Raw genomic sequence first — 20,569 nt, 5'->3', positions numbered from 1 at the left:
AATTGACAAAATTGACAAAATTGACAAAATTGACAATAATGACAAAACTGACAAAATTGACAAAATTGACCAAATTGACAAAATTGACAAAATTGACAAAATTGACAAAATTGACAAAACTGACAAAATTGACAAAATTGACGAAATTGACAAAATTGACAAAATATTCAAAATTGTCAAAATTGTCAAAATTGTCAAATTGTCAAAATTGTCAAAATTGTCAAAATTGTCAAAATTGTCAAAATTGTCAAAATTGTCAAAATTGGCAAAATTGTCAAAATTGTCAAAATTGACAAAATTGAACAAAATTGACAAAATTGACAAAATTGACAAAATTGACAATATTAACAAAATTGACAAAATTGACAAAATTGACAAAATTGACAAAATTGACAATAATGACAAAACTGACAAAATTGACAAAATTGACCAAATTGACTAAATTGACAAAATTGACAAAATTGACAAAATTGACAAAACTGACAAAATTGACAAAATTGACGAAATTGACAAAATTGACAAAATATTCAAAATTGTCAAAATTGTCAAAATTGTCAAATTGTCAAAATTGTCAAAATTGTCAAAATTGTCAAAATTGTCAAAATTGGCAAAATTGTCAAAATTGTCAAAATTGTCAAAATTGTCAAAATTGTCAAACTTGTCAAAATTGTCAAAATTGTCAAAATTGTCAAAATTGTCAAAATTGTCAAAATTTTCAAAATTGTCAAAATTGTCAAAATTGTCAAAATTGTCAAAATTGTCAAATTTGTCAAAATTGTCAAAATTGTCAAAATTGTCAAAATTGTCAAAATTGTCAAAATTGTCAAAATTGTCAAAATTGTCAAAATTGTCAAAATTGTCAAAATTGGCAAAATTGTCAAAATTGTCAAAATTGTCAAAATTGTCAAAATTGTCAAACTTGTCAAAATTGTCAAAATTGTCAAAATTGTCAAAATTTTCAAAATTGTCAAAATTGTCAAAATTGTCAAAATTGTCAAAATTGTCAAAATTGACAAAATTGACAAAATTGACAAAATTGACAAAATTGACAAAATTGACAAAATTGACAAAATTGACAAAATTGACAAAATTGACAAAATTGACAAAATTGACAAAATTGACAAAATAGACAAAATTGACAAAATTGACAAAATTGACAAAATTGACAAAATTGACAAAATTGACAAAATTGACAAAATTGACAAAATTGACAAAATTGACAAAATTGACAAAATTGACAAAACTGACAAAATTGACAAAATTGACAAAATTGACAAAATTGACAAAATTGACAAAATTGACAAAATTGACAAAATTGACAAAATTGACAAAATTGACAAAATTGACAAAATTGACAAAATTGACAAAATTGACAAAATTGACAAAATTGACAAAATTGACAAAATTGACAAAATTGACAAAATTGACAAAATTGACAAAATTGACAAAATTGACAAAATTGACAAAATTGACAAAATTGACAAAATTGACAAAATTGACAAAATTGACAAAATTGACAAAATTGACAAAATTGACAAAATTGACAAAATTGACAAAATTGACAAAATTGACAAAATTGACAAAATTGACAAAATTGACAAAATTGACAAAATTGACAAAATTGACAAAATTGACAAAATTAACAAAATTGACAAAATTGACAAAATTGACAAAATTGACAAAATTGACAATAATGACAAAACTGACAAAATTGACAAAATTGACCAAATTGACAAAATTGACAAAATTGACAAAATTGACAAAACTGACAAAATTGACAAAATTGACAAAATTGACAAAATTGACAAAATATTCAAAATTGTCAAAATTGTCAAAATTGTCAAATTGTCAAAATTGTCAAAATTGTCAAAATTGTCAAAATTGGCAAAATTGTCAAAATTGGCAAAATTGTCAAAATTGTCAAAATTGTCAAAATTGTCAAACTTGTCAAAATTGTCAAAATTGTCAAAATTGTCAAAATTGTCAAAATTGTCAAAATTTTCAAAATTGTCAAAATTGTCAAAATTGTCAAAATTGTCAAAATTGTCAAAATTGTCAAAATTGTCAAAATTGTCAAAATTGTCAAAATTGTCAAAATTGTCAAAATTGTCAAAATTGTCAAAATTGTCAAAATTGTCAAAATTGTCAAAATTGTCAAAATTGTCAAAATTGTCAAAATTGTCAAAATTGTCAAAATTGTCAAAATTGTCAAAATTTTCAAAATTGTCAAAATTGTCAAAATTTTCAAAATTGTCAAAATTGTCAAAATTGACAAAATCGTCAAAATTGTCAAAATTGTCAAAATTGTCAAAATTGTCAAAATTGTCAAAATTGTCGAAATTGTCAAAATTGTCAAAATTATCAAAATTGTCAAAATTGTCAAAATTGTCAAAGTTGACAAAATTGTCAAAATTGTCAAAATTGTCAAAGTTGTCAAAATAGAAAAAAAATTTCAAGATTTTCAAAACTGTCAAATTTATGAACCTAGTTAAAACTTTAAATGTTGAACACTCTTTCGGTGGAGATTTCAGAAAAAACTGTTTAATTTTCAAATCATCAACCTTGCAAGCATTTTCCACGCTTTTGGGGTGTGCTTGTAAATTCCATCGCACGCTGATTTCCAACCCACAATTTTCCGCAGCATTTCACAATCCCAGCAACCCGGTCATTAATTGAAGTAGGGGTACCTTTGAGTGCAGTTCGGACATGTGCATCGCATCCCAGCCTACTTGGTTAGTTGTGGGCAGTTGTAAATTCAGCATAATCGAGGGTTTCCCTGTCTACATCTGGCTCGTGGCTCTGGATGGTCCCTCTCGATTGCACGCCTAATCAATTTGGTTGATTACAGTGATTCCCGGAAGAGGGCGGGAATCGGGACCAATTTGGATAGTACAAAAGCATTGAGGCGACGAGGCCGTTCGCATAGAGTTCGACAAAATGTTGATGGAAAACTGTCCCATTATCAGTGTAAACGTTCGAGTTTGGCAATTCTGGGGCTATCTGCAGCGGCCCAAGTGGTACATGTACTTGGTCGGATGCGTCCCGGTGACGGTCCTTAATGCGTTTATGTTCGCGAACCTGTTCAATGTTATTTTCTCTGGGCAGGGCGACATGAATACAATCATCATTGATGGCTATTTTACGGTGCTTTATTTCAACCTGGTGCTGAGGACCACTTTTCTGATGATCAATCGGGACAAGTTCGAACAGTTCTTGGAGGAGATTGCCAATGAATACTCAGTCTTGGAGGTGCATCTAAGCTGGTTGATTAGTTGATTACTCTTTTACATATCAGATTCTACCCAACAGAAACGGAACGACGTTCGGCTGCTGCTGGAACAGTTGACTCGGCGCGGCCAAATTTTATCGAAATCCAATCTCTGGCTCGGGGCGTTCATTAGTGCCTGTTTCGTGACCTACCCACTGTTTTCGCCGGGCAACGGCCTGCCCTATGGGATGTTTGTGCCCGGGGTCGATGTCCATGCCAGTCCCATCTACGAGATTGTGTTCGCGCTCCAAATTTATCTCACAATTCCGGCGTGCTGTATGTATATCCCTTTTACCAGCTTCTACTGCACCAGCGCCCTATTCGGACTGGTCCGGATTTCCGCATTGAAACGGTCGCTGGAACGGATCCAACAGTTCAATGACTCCGAAAGTTCGCTGCTTGCCAAACTGAAAGAATGTTTCCGAAAGCATAAAGATGTCATCAAGTAGGCTTTGAATTTTTCCTTAGCTTTTGATTCACTCAAAAAAAAATCATGGCTTCCGCTTACATTCAGATACGTTGCTGATTTGAACGGACTGGTAACCTACATTTTTCTGCTTGAATTTTTGTCCTTCGGGTTGATGCTTTGTGCTCTACTTTTTCTGCTCAGCATCGTGAGTATAAGTAGATATGCTTCAATGCTAAACTTACGTTTACTAATCCTCATGTTATCCAGAGCAATCAACTGGCCCAGATGACAATGATTGGCTCGTACATATTCATGATTCTGTCGCAGATGTATGCTCTCTATTGGCATTCGAATGAGATTCGTGAACAGGTAAGCTATTGAATAGATTTACAGTTGTTTAAAATGATGTAAATTTACTTTTCCAATGACTTTTTGCGACGGTTTAATTGTCCTACTCAAAGAGTTTGGAAATCGGGGATGCGATGTACTACAACAGTGCCTGGCTTAACTTTAGCGTACCATCCAAAAAATCAATTATGTTCATGATAGCTCGTGCTCAACAACCGTTGGCGGTATCATATTCATTCCTTGGCATCGTCAAATCAAACTTTTCACCTTCTTTTCCTTCCAGATCAAGGTTGGAAACGTTTTTCCGATGACTTTGGAGATGTTCCAGGCCCTGCTGAATGCATCCTACTCGTACTTTACTCTGCTTAGGCGTGTTTACAATTAAAGTGGGCACATCTTATCTCAAACAGATACACTCACTCAACACATTTTTGGTCTGCTTAAAGTTATAACTAACCTTGCTACGTCCCTGCGCTGCGATGCACCTACAGCAGTCGCAAAGGTCAACAGATGTTTTGTCTGAGTCCGGCTTTGGAGGTTTAGTCACGCACGCCACAGTTATCTCACGCGATAAAATAAAATGAATTCTAGTTAGCACCACAAAACGGATCGTTCCGATTTTTTTCAACACCTTTCAATGATGTGCCAGGACAGGACTCAAGCTAGCCGTCCGAGGGTAGGCTTGTTTTACAGGGTAGTTTAGATTAACTCTGCTCTACCCTTAACTCTTCCTTTCTCTATTCTACTCTAGTTCACTCTAGCCTAATCTACAATACTCAACTCTACTCTACTTTATACAACTGTATTTTACTCTCATCTACTCTACTTAACTCTACTCTACTTTACTTTATTACTCTACTCTACTGTTCTTTTTCTCTATTTGTTCAGGATCGCCCCTGACGGCGTGAATCGATAGCATCAGACCTTTCTTTGTAGAATAAACCCACTCACTCAATTTCATAAAACATTAACAAAGTGGACTGTATTTTACCGAACTTCAAACAACTTAGACTAACAACAATTATAGACTTTCCGACACAAATTATGGTCCCTTTTGGACCTCTGACTATGGCCATGCTGGCCTCTGACTTGGCTCCAAAAGCCGCTGACTTTGTTACCGTGGTCCGTCTCCGATGGTGGTTGGCTGGGAATCGACGGTGGCTCGATCCTTGGGAAAAACCTCTTCGTGTCCGAGGAAAACCGATGATTTTGGCGCGCATTACCGCCGTTAATGCGCGCAGCATCGCCATGTTGCTACTGAGCCTTTTCTGGTGTTAGGGTGGTTCAACGCAACTCGTTAGTTCCAGAACATGCCGCCCGCCTTGAAAGGTGACGGGACGGATGCATTTCAACACCTTCCTTGTTGGGCCAACCGCTGTTGATGTTCTTGGGCCCTTGTACCGCACTTCGTCCCAACAGATGACCTGAGCTCGTTGCTATGATGTGCATCCTGCCGTTGACCCACATCGCTTTCGACCTCGCCTATGCCGTTGCCTTTTTCGATTGCAACCTATCTGGTAGTCCGCCTTCGTCATGTGTTAGCCTGGATACGTGCGTACAGGCTTGTTTCCTTTGTTTTCAAATTCTGAGCTCTCCAAGCTCTCTGACTCCCAACAACTGACATGAGCCGAACATGCTAGTTCCCAAGCTCTTCCGACACATATCAGACCAAAATACAAACACATAAAATACTGTCTCAAACATACATTTCATTCCAACTAATTTCTGACCATTTTCGAACATTGCTTTCTATGTTTGTCCGACAACAAACTCTGAATATTTTTCTAACAGGTTTCTGAATGAGTTTCTGACTGGGTTTCTGAATGCATTTCCGACAAAATACTGAATGATTCTCCGACAATGTTCTCAGACTGGTTTTCTAAATGGGTAGCTGAATGGGTTTCTGACTGAATAACTGAATGGGTTACTGACTGGGTAGCTGAATGAGTTTACCAAAATACCGAATGAATCTCTGACAAAAGTCAGACTGAAAAAAAACTGACATACCAATTCCCGACCAATAGTCAATGACTCATACTCTTAGAGTTTCATTCCAATTGATTGTGATTATGAAATACGGACTTTCTCGAATAATAAAACACGCGTACTTTTACGAGCGATTATAAGTTGGACCTTTATTAGTGCACGTCAGTTGTGAACTGCTCTATCTTCACTTACACTCTTAACCTGTTATATCATACTTCGGGTAGTCCTTACCCAAAGCTCACGCTCAGGACATCACATCCTCCCTTTTCTTAAAAGTCAGATACTTCAGCCACGTAGTCCTGTAGGTAACCTGGTTTCTGCAGTGCTCGTGTTGGTCGTTGTTCTCTAGTTGGTTGGGGTTCAAATGAAGATGTTTCTTTGTTGATTGTCTGGTCTGTTTGTCCGGAATCCTGAGACATCGGTTTTAAGTGAGCAACATTCCGATGATAAACTTTCCCCGTTTTTTCGGATTGCAGCTCCACGTCTGTATTCGTACGGCTCAAAATCTTGAGTTTTTCAGGATGGAAGTTACTGGACAATTTATGATCCTTCTGCATACGTTTTGCCACTACCACGTGTCCCTCTTTCAAAGCTGACGGCTTGGCTCCCCTTCGGATATCAACGGTTTCAGCAACTTGTAGTTTTCGTTCCCAATCGCGGTCTCTGATACTTTCATCTGTTATCTTTGGATCCGTGTATATAGTGGGAAGCTTATCCCGCAAGACTCTCCCAAACATCAAGGCAGATGGAGCGGTCCCAGTGATTGAGTGAGGCGTTGAGTTATACATAAGCAGAAAGTTTCTAAGTTCCCGTTTCCAATCAGCTTTAACAATTTCTTGACAAATCTTCAAACGTTTTAATATACTTCTATTAAACCTCTCTACTTCCCCATTTGCTTGGGGCCAATAAGGAGCTGTTTTCTGATGTGATATGCAGTATTCTTTGCAGAATGTTGCCAAAGCTTCGCTTACGAACTGCGGCCCTTGATCCGTACGCAATGTTTCAGGTATTCCAAATCGACTGAACGTTTCGAATAAAGCCTTTATCGTTAAATCAGCTGTTATTTGTTTCATAACTACCACTTCGGCGAATCGACTGTAGTAATCTATCATGACGAGTAAGTTGTGACCACATGGAAGAGGACCTGAAAAATCTACTGCTCTTTTCATAGGTTCTGGAGGTCCCGATGAGGATACCAACGTGCATGGATGGCACTTTTTCACAAAACTTTCTATTTGATCATCCATTTTAGGCCACCACACTTTCTTTCGCAGTCTCCTTTTCATTAAACAAATTCCTGGGTGACCATCGTGTGCACAAGCTAATATCTGTTGCTGAAGCTTCGATGGTATAACCAAACGATCGCCTTGCATTATTGCGCCTTGGGAGGAATGAATTTCTGATTTAAATGGTTTAAAATGCTTTAAGTTGTCAGTCCATGTTTCCGAGTTCAAATTTTTCAAAAGTTCCTGAAGCAGCTCATCTTCTCCTGTGGCTTGTACAACATCTTCTAAACTAATAGCATGAGGGACGGCATGTGTTGCTAATTGGTGTACGTAAAGTTCGGCTTTGGTATCGAAAGGTTCTGCTTTTGTTGACGAAAGACGCGATAAAGCATCTGCGAGGTTCGTCGCACTCGGTTCATAGATGACCTCATAGTCGAAAGATTGGATACGCAGCACCCAGCGTTCAATACGGGGACAAGGACCTGAGCGTGGACTAAAAAAAAATTTCAATGCTTTGCAGTCTGAGATGAGCTGAAATCGTTTTCCTAATAAATAAAATTTGAACTTCTCCACTGCCCAAACTAGTGCCAGAGCTTCTCTTTCTGTTTGAAAGTATTTTTGCTCTAGCTCCGTTAGCGATTTACTAGCAAAAGCAATTATTTTTGTTTCTCCGTGCAAGTTCTCTTGAAATAGTATGGCTCCTAAACCCGTAGGGCTTGCGTCCGCTACAAGTTTTGTTTTGTCATCTCGGTTGAAAAATGTCAAATATCCAACATTTGAAGCCACGGTTTTGATATTTTCAAAAGCATCGCTTTGTTCTTGGCCCCATGAAAAAGTTTGCTTAGATAGTTTAGTTTCAGAACTAAAACGGTTTAAAACAATAAATAATATATATTTCTGACATCATTCGAAAAAGTCTTTGAGTATTTGATATTGAAGATTTTAACTCATTCAAAAACGTTGTTGAACGCTGCAAAACATTTTGATTCATGCCTTAGAAATATTGAAGATTGAATTTTGTTCATAGAAATTTCGTCAAAATTCTTATTTTTGGCTGAGTTGGAATAAAAAAAAAAAAAAAACGAAAATTTTTATCCCTTTTTCGTGGTCTTGGGGAAAGTTGATCATTGAATTTAACTTTTATTTTTTTAACTTTTCATCGAATTCATTGATCATTGAATTTAACCTTTATTTTTAATATCTTTGTCATGTTCTATAGTTTTGCCAAAAAGCGCAAATATTTATTGAATGAATATTGCGTGAATTTTACTCCTTTGTTTTATCAATATAAATTTTTAATATCCTTAACACAATTTGGATAAACTACCAAAAACCTTTTCTTTAACTTCACGCTGCATGTTACATTTACGAAAATAACTCAAAAACTATTTTACAATATTCTGCAGAATGAAACACGACACACTGAGTTGAAAAATATGAAATGTAGTATTAGCTTCAGTGATTGTGGAGATGTAACATGTCTAATTTCAATTTCTGTTGTTAAAATTTATTTCAAATCAAATTTGAAACTGAACTATCGAAATTTAATTTCAAGAATGTCTTCCTGTATTTATGAGCTAAAACTCGTTTCATTGAGTCGGCTGACTTTGGAAAATTAACTGCCTATCGAATAAGAATTTGAATTTATTTTAAAATTATAAAGTGTCCTTTGTTAATTCAGAAAATCAGACCATGGAAACTGGTTCATCAACAATTGATTTGAATTTATAAAAAAAATCTGTATAATGTTTAAAAATCTTTATCTGTATCTTATCTGTATTTACGTTGACAAATATGTATAATTCAGAAAACTCTGTTTATATGACACGCTGGTTGAAAACTATCTGGTTTTTGATCGTTATTGACAATTTTTTCATACCTTTATCAAACTTCTAGATCAGGATAGCTAGATTCCTCTCCATATATTACTCCGTTGCTTTTATATGGATTAGTGTGCCAACCAAACAATAGTCATACAAATTCCACGGTAATGTATGATTTTTTTTTTAAATATTAGTTTTCTAGAAAAACTGCTTATTTAAAAATTCTGCAAAAAATGTAAAAATGTTCAACAAAGTATTAATAATGTAATATTCGGATCGAAAAAATGTTTTTTTGTAGATTTCTTATCGAGTTAAAAAAATATGCTTTCGCTTGCTCCTTATAACTGATTTTTTTTTAATTTTTGTAGGATCTAAAATATAGTAACGTTCATAACAAGTTGTAACAAGTCATATATTTGAGCATATTTTAAAAACTTAATTTGAAAAATGCTTTCCAAAATTCGAATGCAGCTGAAATACTGCTATATTTCCAAAGAAAAACTGTCTCGTAGTCAAATGTTGAAAGCTTTTGAACATAAATTCTAATAATTGCCACCCAAGTGATTTCAAAGAATGCGACTGATTACTTATTTGAACAATAAGACCCCTAAATTTTCCATAAATTGTAATTTTGTTTGAAATCCCATACATATCGTTCGAAACTTCATAACTATTTTTGAACGTATATTTACACGGCTCTGTCGATTGAGGTTAAGCGCAATGAATACCTTTCCTCTAGCTATCTTGCTTCTAGATAACAGAAATTGAAATGATTATAAAGCTTGATTGCTTGCAAGTTTTACAAGCATTTCACGCAACCTTGTGTATGCATATAGCAAGCTTTTGGACTACTTGCGTAGAAGCTGAACTTTCTGGTAATGAAAAGTATGATGCGTCTCCACCGAAGCTTTTCGTGGTGAATATGGAAAATATCTCCTTTACCGGTAGTAAGCCGTTGCAATTTCACTGTTAAAAACACATCCGGCCATCAACGTTAAACACTTCGTGCAAATTTCTGCCGATTACCGGTGCCTATCCATTTTTTCGTTCAATTATTACATAATTCAATAAAAATTTATTAACCACGTGAAAATTGAAATTGAAATTTTCGCGGCTTTCAACAAGGCGCCAAAGCTTTTCATATGGAATAACTCCAACTGAGGGATGACAGTTACTCTTGCCAATATCCAATGACTTCTTGCCAGACATTCAAAAGTAATGTATATCACATTTTTTGAGACTACAAAAAGTAGAAAACTTGAAAAGATACTACATATTTGAATTCTTTTTCAGCAATGGCACTCGGACAAGAAAACGGAGTTTTTAGAAAATTTTTGTTTAAAATGGCAAAATCTTTGTTGAATAAAAAGCGCTACTAATTTTGTTCCTGATAATCAATAACATAACTATACATATTTTTAAATCGAAGGACAGGCTTAATTCTATTCAATTGACTACTGGCGTTTTTCTACAGGGCAACGGATAGATATAACGAGCTTTCGTGTAATGTAGTCAACGCCCACTTTGTTAAACGTACCATCATTAGTAATTGAGCTGCCTACTTCGATTGTTCTTACAAGCTCCATATAATTTGGTTACATTTTAAATCAAACAATCAGTATAAAAGGATTTTGAACCATTCAGAATGTTGGTCAAAAGCTTGTCCAAATAACTTGAGCGAACATGTTAATGGAAGACTGCCCCATAATCAGTATTAATGTTAGAGTTTGGCTGCTTTGGGCCTACGTCAAAAAGGTCAAATGGTACGTTTATCTAGTTGGATGTATACCAGTGGCGGCGTTGAATTTGTTCATGTTTCTGAACCTTTTCGATGGAGTTTTGTCTGGGAAGGCTGATATCAATACGATCATCATAGATGGATTTTTTACGGTCTTGTACTTCAACCTGGTGCTGCGAGCCTCGTTTCTAATGGCCAACAGAGAAAAATTTGAAGCTTTTTTGAACGGAATAGCAACGGAATATGAAAACTTGGAGGTGGATTAAATGGTTTCAAGATTAAAATTTACAAACGAATGATGAATGTTCCTTTCAGAGAGAACCAATAACGCGTCCAATCGTGGAGCTCTACACTCGCCGAGGAAGGATCCTATCGAAATCCAACCTGTGGCTGGGCTTGATCATCAGTGTGTTCTACGTCATGTATCCGCTGTTCTCTCCGGGGAAGAAGCTCCCGTACGGAATCTACATTCCCGGGGTCGACGTTTACCAGAGTCCTTGCTATGAAGTTGTTTACGTGGTGCAGGTCTATCTGACCTTTCCTGCATGCTGCATGTACATTCCCTTCACGAGCTTTTTCTGCACCAGTGCCCTCTTTGGGTTGGTTCGAATTTCTGCCCTCAAATTATCTCTTGAAAGAATCCAGGAACACAATAGTTCGGAAAAATCTCTGCTGAACAAAATGAAGGAATGTTTTCAGTATCATAAAGATGTGATCAAGTAGGCGTGGAGTCGTAGTTATGACAGGTTTACAAACATCGTTTTATTTTATTGCAGATATGTTACAGATCTCAACGAGCTTGTTACCTATATATTTTTACTGGAATTCCTGTCCTTTGGAACGATGTTGTGTATCCTACTGTTCTTGTTAAGTATAGTGAGTCAGTGACTAATTTTTCGCAGTAGGAATTCTAATAACATTAAATCCCATCAACAGAGTAAACAGCTAGCTCAAATGGGAATGATAGCCTCGTACGTTTTCATGATATTGTCCCAGATGTACGGTCTCTATTGGCATTCGAATGAAGTTCGGGAACAGGTAATTTTGGACAAGTTGTTTTCAAAATATTAACATGTTTAACTGGTTCGTCTTTCAGAGTATGCAAATTGGTGATGCAATCTACTACAACGAGTCCTGGATTTCGTTTGCCAAATCTGTAAGGAGGGAAATCATCATAATGGTGGCTAGGGCACAGCGCCCACTTGCGGTATGATTGACTTTGTTTAGAGAATATCGATTCAAAAAAAATGCTTTTTTTCAGATTAAAGTTGGAAACGTTTACCCTATGACGCTGGAAATGTTCCAATCGCTGCTGAATGTTTCGTATTCTTATTTCACGCTACTGAAGCGTGTCTATAATTGAAATATTGATTAGAGAAGGTTTTGCTTATCGAAAAGTAAAAGCACAATTGAATATTTCTGACCATTTCAAAACTAATTTACAAGAATTTGTGTAATTTTCGTGTGTTTGGATTAGTAATGATCACATGTCAATCAAATGGCAAACTACTAACTAATGTTTAGAAAGAAACTAAATTTCAACTTCAAGGAATTATACCGATTCACTGCACATTTTCAACATTGGTTCATTATCAAATATTGCCCTTGAAAAATTCTTTTAATTTTATAAATATTATTTTTCTGGAAGGTTTAGAAAAAATAATCGAGCCTTGATACTGACTAAAATAAACATGTTTAAAATTTTCGGATATACAGGAAAAAAACTAAGCCTTATTTTCTCATTAAATACATTTTTATTTGTACCGTTGAAATTATAGTAATAATTATGATAATAATATCAAGTGAACGGGATGACACGTGATAGCGCTTCGATTTTATGCTTCTTTTTTTTTTGCTTGATGATACATCTTCTAAATGTTGAATTAACGCTTTTATTTCTCTCCCCTGTCCTTGTTCGATTATTCATGTATGAGCAACTGGTTGTTGATAATTATCATATGGCTTCATTTGTAGGTTTGTATGTACATTGTACAATGTAATGCATTGAAGTGAAGAGTGAGTTTATCTTATGTCGACTGTGGATAGCTATAAATTTCTTGTAGATTTTCCCCTAGTAAAGTAAGTGATTAGAGTTAAACATAAAAGGTACTTCAGACCGTTGAATTTCTTCTCGGCGTGTGTGTGTGTTTTGTGATTTGTTCTTCTCTTTAAACTATTTTGTACCGGATATTAAGAAAAGAAACTTAAACGAGATTGGCACTGTTTGCAAAACTATTTTGCTATGTCTATGAAAGAAAACTATTAAAATCACATTGTTAAAACTAGCACAATTTTCATTTTTTATTTGAGATTAAATCCAGCTGGCACAAAATTATCCTTCTTTCTAAGTAAAATAAATCTGTCTATGCATGTTTTTTGATTGAACGTTGAGTGGTATATTAGATTTTTTTTTCAAAGAGATTTTATTTTGTATTCGACGACTGGAATGTGCCGGACAAAATGGTTGGATGGGTTTTCTATGTAGATGCTCAAGGATGGGAAAATTACACCGATTAGATTTTCTATCATTACACCCTCTAAGACGAATTATTCTACGATCAAGCAGCTTGTTTTTTTTTTACAGTGCACCTTGTACAAAAAAGTTACATCAAATCACAACTTTTAAGATCTTAAATTTATGATTTCTTTAAATTATCATTATCCTTATTATTTTGTGCATCCTACTCATTAGATGGGTTTAATTTTTGGATCATCTAGGATGATTTTCTCACATTCGGGCTAGGGGTTGGATTGGCTAAAGATACGCGTAGAGCAGTTACAAACTAAGAAAACACTTCTATAAATATGGCACCTTTAAATCTATCGTGAATCGAGGGTAATAAATAAAAGAGCAGAGGCCCGATAAAACAAAGTTTCAATAAATAATTTTAACCAACTAGAGTCTAGAAAACAAACAAAAATAGCAACACAATCCTAAGGTAAGTTATTCTTCGCTAACAAGGCCCACTTTCGATTCCAGGAAGCTGAAGATCTCCTTGTACTCCTTGGCCCGGGCGATCATCAGCGGCGTCAGCTTTTTGTGGTTGATCGGATTAACCCGCACCTGGTATTTGTCCACCAGTAGCTTAACGATGTTGAAGTGATTGTGCTGGGTGGCCACATACAGGAGCGAGTTGCCGTAACTGTCCCGCTCGTTCGGATCAAAGTGATAATTCTGCAACAGGTAGTCCAGGATTTCTTCGTAGTTTTCCTGAACCAGATACAGCAGGACCGAGGGTTCACTGTTGCGAAGTCGCTCAACGCTTGCGCCGTTGTTGAGAAGAAGTTTTACTATTTCTAGATTATTGCACACAACTGCTTTGATAAGTGACGTTTCACCTTGATAGTTGAGTTCATCTACCGAACACTGCCGACTGTCCAGGAGTAGCTGAACAAAGCGCGTGTTTCCCTTTGCCACGGCCAGATGGAGTGGCGTAGTTCCTGATCGATTCTTCACATTGATGTCCGCACCACAACGAATCAATTCTCGTGCCACTTCTAGCTCATCTCGTTCTACGCTTAGATGTAGGGCCGTTTGGCAGAACTCATCTTTGAAGTTAATGTTCTTCACAGCCCCGGTTGCATTAGCCAATATCCGGATCATATCCTTCGATCGTGCTTGGACAGCGTTGATAAAGCACATGGGCGCCCCTTCGATATCTACGCCACGTCGCAACAGAAACTTCAACATCGGGATGCTTCGGTTTTGAATGGCTATGTTAATCGGTTGAAAGTCCGAACTCAGTGGGTAACTTATTTTGGCACCATATCGGAAAAGCAACTTCATTAGCTTAAAACTGTTTGTGTACATGGCAAAGGCTAGGGCATTGAGTCCGTACTCGCCACAGATGTCCTTGTAAACACCCTGTTCGAGCAGTTTCTTGGCAGCTTCCATGTGACCTTCCTTACAAGCGATGTTGAGTGGGGTATTTTTGACCAGATTTGGGTTGTTCAACAATTTACGGATGCCTGGAATAGTCAGTAGATAGTCCAAGATTTGAGTCCGATTGAAGCTCGCTGCAGCATGCAATAGGTTGTTACAATTGGAGTAAATTCTTGTTGGATCAACCTGATGGTATTCGATTAGATACTTTACCACATCCAGGTTGTCGAACTCAATGGCTTTGTGTAGCAAACAAAGCTCAGTCGAGAAGGAGGTAAGATCTGTTCTGGAATCTATTGCCATGCCAACTACGGTACTTGAATGTTGATATTGGATCAACCAAAATACCGCCAGTTTTTCGTCCTCACTCATGACATTTACGTCAACCCCCGAACCTGCCAGAATAACAGCCATTTCCTGTAGGTTGAGTCTACAAGCTAAGTTCAGTGCAGTGTACTTCATAGGATTAGTTGCATTTAGATTCAATCCAGGCACGGTGATCAAAACCTTCAATGCCTCTATATTTCCCGACGTTACTACTTTGTGCAATAACGAAACGTCTAAAGCAGCCTCTTCATTTTTGATGTGACGCATAATTTTTGTCACAAATTCGTGGTTATCTTCGTTTACAAACATGTGCAGATCGTCACGGGCTTGGTATTTATCCACGTTCTTGAGAAACAGATCAACGTCGCCATTAAACATCGCCAAAAACAGAATCAACATTCTACGATTTTCCGCCAGAAGGTCACTAAACTTCCCAGCCAAAAAGTGTGATTTCACCGTTCGAACCAGGAGGTATTCGAGGAACATTCTTCTCTTTTGTGGGATATTTTCAATGTCTTCATTCAACAAATCGATCATACAAGTTAAATTTTCTACGATCGCACAATCAACCACATTGTAATGGCACAGTTCGTTAAGAAGTGGTCCAAAACGTTGACCGTTTAGATCGGCTCCCTCACCGATACATTCCTTAATCAGCTGCAAATCACCTTTTCGTGCCGAATCAAAAAGCATGTTCTGCATTTCCAGCCACTGCCACCTCTGCTGAAGCCTTTCGCCATACTTCGTAACCATTTCCATTGATGTTCCATCCGACAACTGAGAACACCTTTCATACAGCTTAACAGTGTGATGCTTGAACACCAATGCATGCACTACAGTCACCGCACTCGAGTTGAATGTAAAAAGTTCCTGGTGTAAGGAATCTTCTCCAAAGTAGCTGAATAAGCTTTTTCCCGTCAGAGTGGGCGCATAATCATTCTTATCATCAATCGAATGCAAAACGTTCACCGACGTTAGGATTTCCATAACCTCCATCAAAGAGAACTCTAGCGCAATATTTACAAATGCAGGCAGCTCACCTCCGGCCAGTTCCAGCAGTTGATCGACACTTCCGCAATCGAACTTCTCCAAAAGCTCCACCATATCGTTGATCTTCGAGTCATAAAGTTCTTGCAGCAGTTCTTCATCTCGCTCTCGATAACCTGCCAACACTTTCGCATCCACCGCAATGCCCTTCAGTCGGAAAAACTCCTGCATAACTCGGTAGCGATTCTGCAGCAGGAAGATATTTTCATAATATGTTTTCCTCATCTTCTCGTGCAGCTGGTGGTAATCTGCCGCTTCAAACTCCACTCCGTTCCCTTCCAACTCTTTCAGAATCTTTCGAGTAAATTGCTGATACTTGTCAGCACCTCCATTGCCGCTTATCTTTCTACGCACACGTACCGGATTGATCCCAAACAGTCGGTCCGGGTCCATCAGTTGCTGTAGCTGCTCGAGATGTTTCACCACCGCTGCCGTTTCTTCACTTTCGCCAATTCCACCACTGTACGGCCTCAACAATTCCTTCAGCGCCAGCGCCGAATCCGAAATCGAGATCGATTTCGATACGTCATATTTTTGATAGCTTTGTTTCAAATAAGAGTGCAGTAAATTTCGAACAGCTTCGTAGCACCCATTCGATCGCAATGCTCGATAGACAACGGAGAAATTTCCTAGCGTGACCCGTAGCTGCGTTTGATGATACTGCATATGATAGAATCGAAAGTGGATGTTCTTTTCGATGAACGATAGCAGCTTTAGCTCGTTGGCCATTCCGGTGTACATACGTTTGAGTTCTGCAATCGTGGTTCCCGTTTCCCGTTCATCATAGAACTCGTGATCGAACCGGATGTGGGTGAGCGTGTGCAGATTATGGTCTCCTATGTACTTTGCGTACGATTTCATCTGCTGTATGTTGGTGAAACAATACGCCGTGCCGAGGAAGGTTTTGTAGGCCTCTATCAGCTGGATGTTGATTACGTACAGCAAGAATCGATACACCGAACGAAGGTTGTTCTGAATGATTTTGTACTGACTAACGTCGAGTGCCTTATTGATAAAGTACTTCGCTAAGGAATATTTTTGCGAGAAGAAGTCGCGGACGTCGTGATTTTTAATAGAATCTTCCACTGGGAAGAGAACATGATCGAGTATATTATCGAGCATCTTGGCAAAAGTAAATTGTTGATGATCGCTGCTACTGACAATCGATTCTTGAATCAGGTGCAGGACACGTTTGATTGCTAAAACACTAAGCGACTCATTTGCTACGTCATCCAGATCGATTACGATGACGTTTTCAATGTATTGGGCAATCTTTTTGATCGTGCACATTTGCCGAATCTGGCAGAAACTCTTTCGTATCCGTTGAAAGATAACACGATTTTTCCGTGCCGTACATTTGGCAAGAGATTGAAATTCTCGCAAGTTAATTTCCTTCTCGATTAGTTTCATTTTATTTTTACTAAGCTCTCGGATGGTGCGCGATCTGATTTTAGCCAGCTCTTTGCGTCCCATCACAAAGTGCACCTGTCGCTTCGAGAGGCGGAGCTTCGGATGTTGCTGTTGCCAAAGTTGTACGATTGTCTTTTGCTCGCATTTGCCAAGATAGCCGACAAATTTTTCCACACACCATTTGCTGTCATCAGGCCATTCCAACACGCCCTCTCGCAGCACTTGGAAATCCTTCCGTCCAATTTCATTCATTACCAGCTCCCGTTCGGCACACCCAAGATCACTTTCGGCGGCGGTCACTAGCCGTGTCAACTCCTTGTTCAGCCTCTTCCTCTTGGAAACATATCTGGCCAAGCGTTGCTCGCGAACACAGCCGATGAGATCCAACAACAGCTGGGCCGTCCATTGAAATTGTCTGCTTCCTCCTCCACTGCCATCCATGGCCAATCGAAGTTCGTCGCACACCGCCTCCAAGTACGACATAATCATCGCTTTATTAAGAACAAGCTTGTAAATTTCGAACCCAACGTGCCGCTTCAGAATGGCTAAAAATACTCCAATCAAATAGGTTATCTCTGCTAGGGGTATATGCTTGAACAGCTTTCGATCGCGTTTTTTCTCGGCCTCTTCCAAAAAATGACAACATTCACAAATCACTCGCAACCGCAGCACAAACTTATCATCCAGATCGTTCAAATCATTCGCATCGTAGTTCTCCTTCAAATATTTGGTATAGCACAATATCAGCTCAATGCGCCTCTTAGCCTCTTCATCACCCAACAAAGCAGCACCGCCATCTGACTTCTTCTTAGCCGCATAAGCCACGCCACCGCCGCCACCAGTCGATCCATATCGATAGCTGTATTCCACCAGCTGATACTCCAGAAAAACCTTCATACGATCCTTAATCACAACTCCTTTAAAGGTCAGCTCATCAACCACTCTGCGGATGACTTTCATTTTCGTGTGAATATCGAACGCTCGTTTCTCCAAGTAGATCTGCAACAGCTCGACGGATCCACGACGTATTAACCGATAAACGGCTCGATCGTCTGGAACTCCCTCAAACTCCTTCCTCATCATAAATTCGGCCACATTGCTGCTACCAGCTGCCAGCGCCATTTCCGAAGCCACCAAACCATCTCGATTAACCAAGTCACAATCGACGCCGGCTCCAATCAACAGCTCAATCAACTTGGTTCGATTCCGCTTGGCTCCGATGGCCACGTGCAACGGACCATTGCCCGTACGATCGTCTTGACTGTCCAACAAAAGACCATCAGGCTGCTGCTGTAAAGCCAATCGGACCGCTTCGTACTGCCCATTGTTAATCGCTTTGAGAAAATCCATCTGAACCGGGTTAGGGAATGCTTCCTCTTCTATTGGGGCAGGGCGCGTTACTACTGTTGAACCATTATTCTGTTGTACCTGCAACGAGAGGAATATTTCTATCATTAGATGGGACTCAAATGAAAATTATGTTGAGCTTGTTAAAACATGAAGCGTCTCCATGTGAACAAAAAAAACCTTAATAACACCCAAACCCATTCATAAATCTCGCTTGACGGAAAGTGCTACCGTTTTCATTCACGGTTCGGGATCCAGCTAAAATTATCCTTCATCGGATTCACTTTTAACATTTGGGTAGATACTTGCAAACAGCAAGTAGGACTTCGAACTCTTGAACGAAAATAACGCGCAGCGGCAACGAAAAACAAAAGCAAAACATCCAAAATTTCATAACACATACACGCAGCAAACGCGCTGCAACTGCAACTGCCAACAAAAATTGCACTGCCTCAGAGAAAATTGCAATGGATATCTACCGTAGTAGGCCTTCCTGCAATTGCCTCGAACAGGCCGCGATGTGATGATGCTCAACTAACTGTACCGGTTGTAAACGAAGCCAAGCCGAGAATGAGGAGAAAAAACATTAAAAACAACAACAACAACAACAACAACAACAACAACAGCAAACATATCCTCCATGCATGGCCCCAGCCGCTTTGCCGCCTTCGAACAGCTAGTCTACTATACAAGATCTTGATGAATGAAAACCGAATGAATTGCCAGCCAGCCAGTCAGCCAGCCATAGCCTACCGCGAATGGTTGTGTCCCTCCCAGAAAATTATGCTGCTTTGCTTGCTGCATTCATGAATTTATGTTGGGTGCTCTCACTCTGCTCTCGCACAGCATTGCATCGTTTATGCTGGTTGAACTGAAACTGAAACAGTGCAGTGCAGTGATGCAGCGATAGTGGTGCTCCCGGAACAGTCGAATATTGACTCTTTCCAAACCAGGTGCAACAGAGGAAAACGTTTGAAAGTTCATAACGTTTTTGTTCATTATATGTCCGTCCAAAATTTGGGGATCTTTTGTAAGCCATCATTTGAGTTCAAATATCTCGGAAACGTATTAATAATTTTGTATTATAATTTCTAAAGTTCATTTAGAGATGGGATAATTTCTTTTGCTGACAGCAAATTTCCTAGTTATCCAGCATACACAATTTTGACAGCATTTTGTTGTCTGAAAAAAAGTATTATCCGACCATTTTTGCTTTTTTGAGATATTTACGATGCAAGAGAAAAAGAAAAAATATTGTTCACAGTTTCCTTCAAAAAACCGTCATTATCAATCGATAGCTGGGAAACCGTTTATTGTTCAAAAAATTCCAGTCATAGAAATGTTTGCAAACACTGTCAAAAATGTCCACAAAGCTCAAATCATGTTTTGGAGTGAAGCACATGATCGGCTACTACAGTAAAGGGTCATCATGGAAGTCAAGGCTCATACCAGAATTTTTATTTTTTGTTAAGCAAAAAACTTAGTGTAGGTCGCTAAAATGTCCCGCAAATTTTTTTCCGATTTGCTAACAGTGTTGCCTAGCTATGAGTTATTGAAACCTTGCCTTAAACAACAAATTTTTGTTTGTTTCAGAGCTCGTAAGCTGTATAGCCGGTACCGAGACCATGAGACAGATGATTTCTGATGGACGACAATACTTGAGACAACTCCTATTTAAAAAAAAAAAAAATCCAGCGGTTGAATTCTATAACATTTCTGCTCGCGATTCCCTTGAAGTTCAATCTCTTAATGGTTTT

General features: G+C 38.1%; 4 protein-coding genes across 4 annotated transcripts in view; 2 read left to right on the top strand and 2 right to left on the bottom strand.

Moving 5' to 3' along the window:
• The first annotated feature begins 2,853 nt into the window (after nucleotides 1-2,853).
• LOC129748609 (odorant receptor Or2-like) lies at nucleotides 2,854-4,617 on the top strand. Its single transcript, XM_055743270.1, has 6 exons — nucleotides 2,854-3,249; nucleotides 3,310-3,713; nucleotides 3,783-3,882; nucleotides 3,945-4,046; nucleotides 4,139-4,249; nucleotides 4,309-4,617. Exons 1-6 carry the CDS (start codon nucleotides 2,938-2,940, stop codon nucleotides 4,408-4,410), a joined length of 1,131 nt encoding a protein of 376 aa, XP_055599245.1. The 5' UTR covers nucleotides 2,854-2,937; the 3' UTR covers nucleotides 4,411-4,617.
• Nucleotides 4,618-6,280: 1,663 nt separating this feature from the next.
• Nucleotides 6,281-7,384, bottom strand: LOC129749417 (uncharacterized protein K02A2.6-like). The gene has a single exon (XM_055744391.1). The coding sequence runs from the start codon at nucleotides 7,382-7,384 to the stop codon at nucleotides 6,281-6,283; it is 1,104 nt and encodes a 367-aa protein (XP_055600366.1).
• Nucleotides 7,385-10,743: 3,359 nt separating this feature from the next.
• Nucleotides 10,744-12,362, top strand: LOC129747502 (odorant receptor Or2-like). The gene is made up of 6 exons (XM_055741753.1): nucleotides 10,744-11,055; nucleotides 11,114-11,517; nucleotides 11,575-11,674; nucleotides 11,735-11,836; nucleotides 11,895-12,005; nucleotides 12,060-12,362. The coding sequence occupies exons 1-6, from the start codon at nucleotides 10,744-10,746 to the stop codon at nucleotides 12,159-12,161; spliced, it is 1,131 nt and encodes a 376-aa protein (XP_055597728.1). The 3' UTR covers nucleotides 12,162-12,362.
• A 179-nt stretch (nucleotides 12,363-12,541) lies between these two features.
• Nucleotides 12,542-20,569, bottom strand: part of LOC129745387 (uncharacterized) — a 77,777-nt gene continuing 69,749 nt past the window's right edge. Inside the window, exon 3 of the mRNA XM_055738443.1 lies at nucleotides 12,542-18,893. Coding sequence (XP_055594418.1) covers nucleotides 13,743-18,815 — 5,073 coding nt within the window. The 5' untranslated portion in view covers nucleotides 18,816-18,893 and the 3' untranslated portion in view covers nucleotides 12,542-13,742. The remainder of the gene's footprint in view (nucleotides 18,894-20,569) is intronic.

The sequence above is a fragment of the Uranotaenia lowii genome, chromosome 2 (genome assembly GCF_029784155.1).
Source record: "Uranotaenia lowii strain MFRU-FL chromosome 2, ASM2978415v1, whole genome shotgun sequence".
NCBI classification, from domain to species: domain Eukaryota; kingdom Metazoa; phylum Arthropoda; class Insecta; order Diptera; family Culicidae; genus Uranotaenia; species Uranotaenia lowii.
This window is presented reverse-complemented; position numbering and strand designations above follow the sequence as displayed.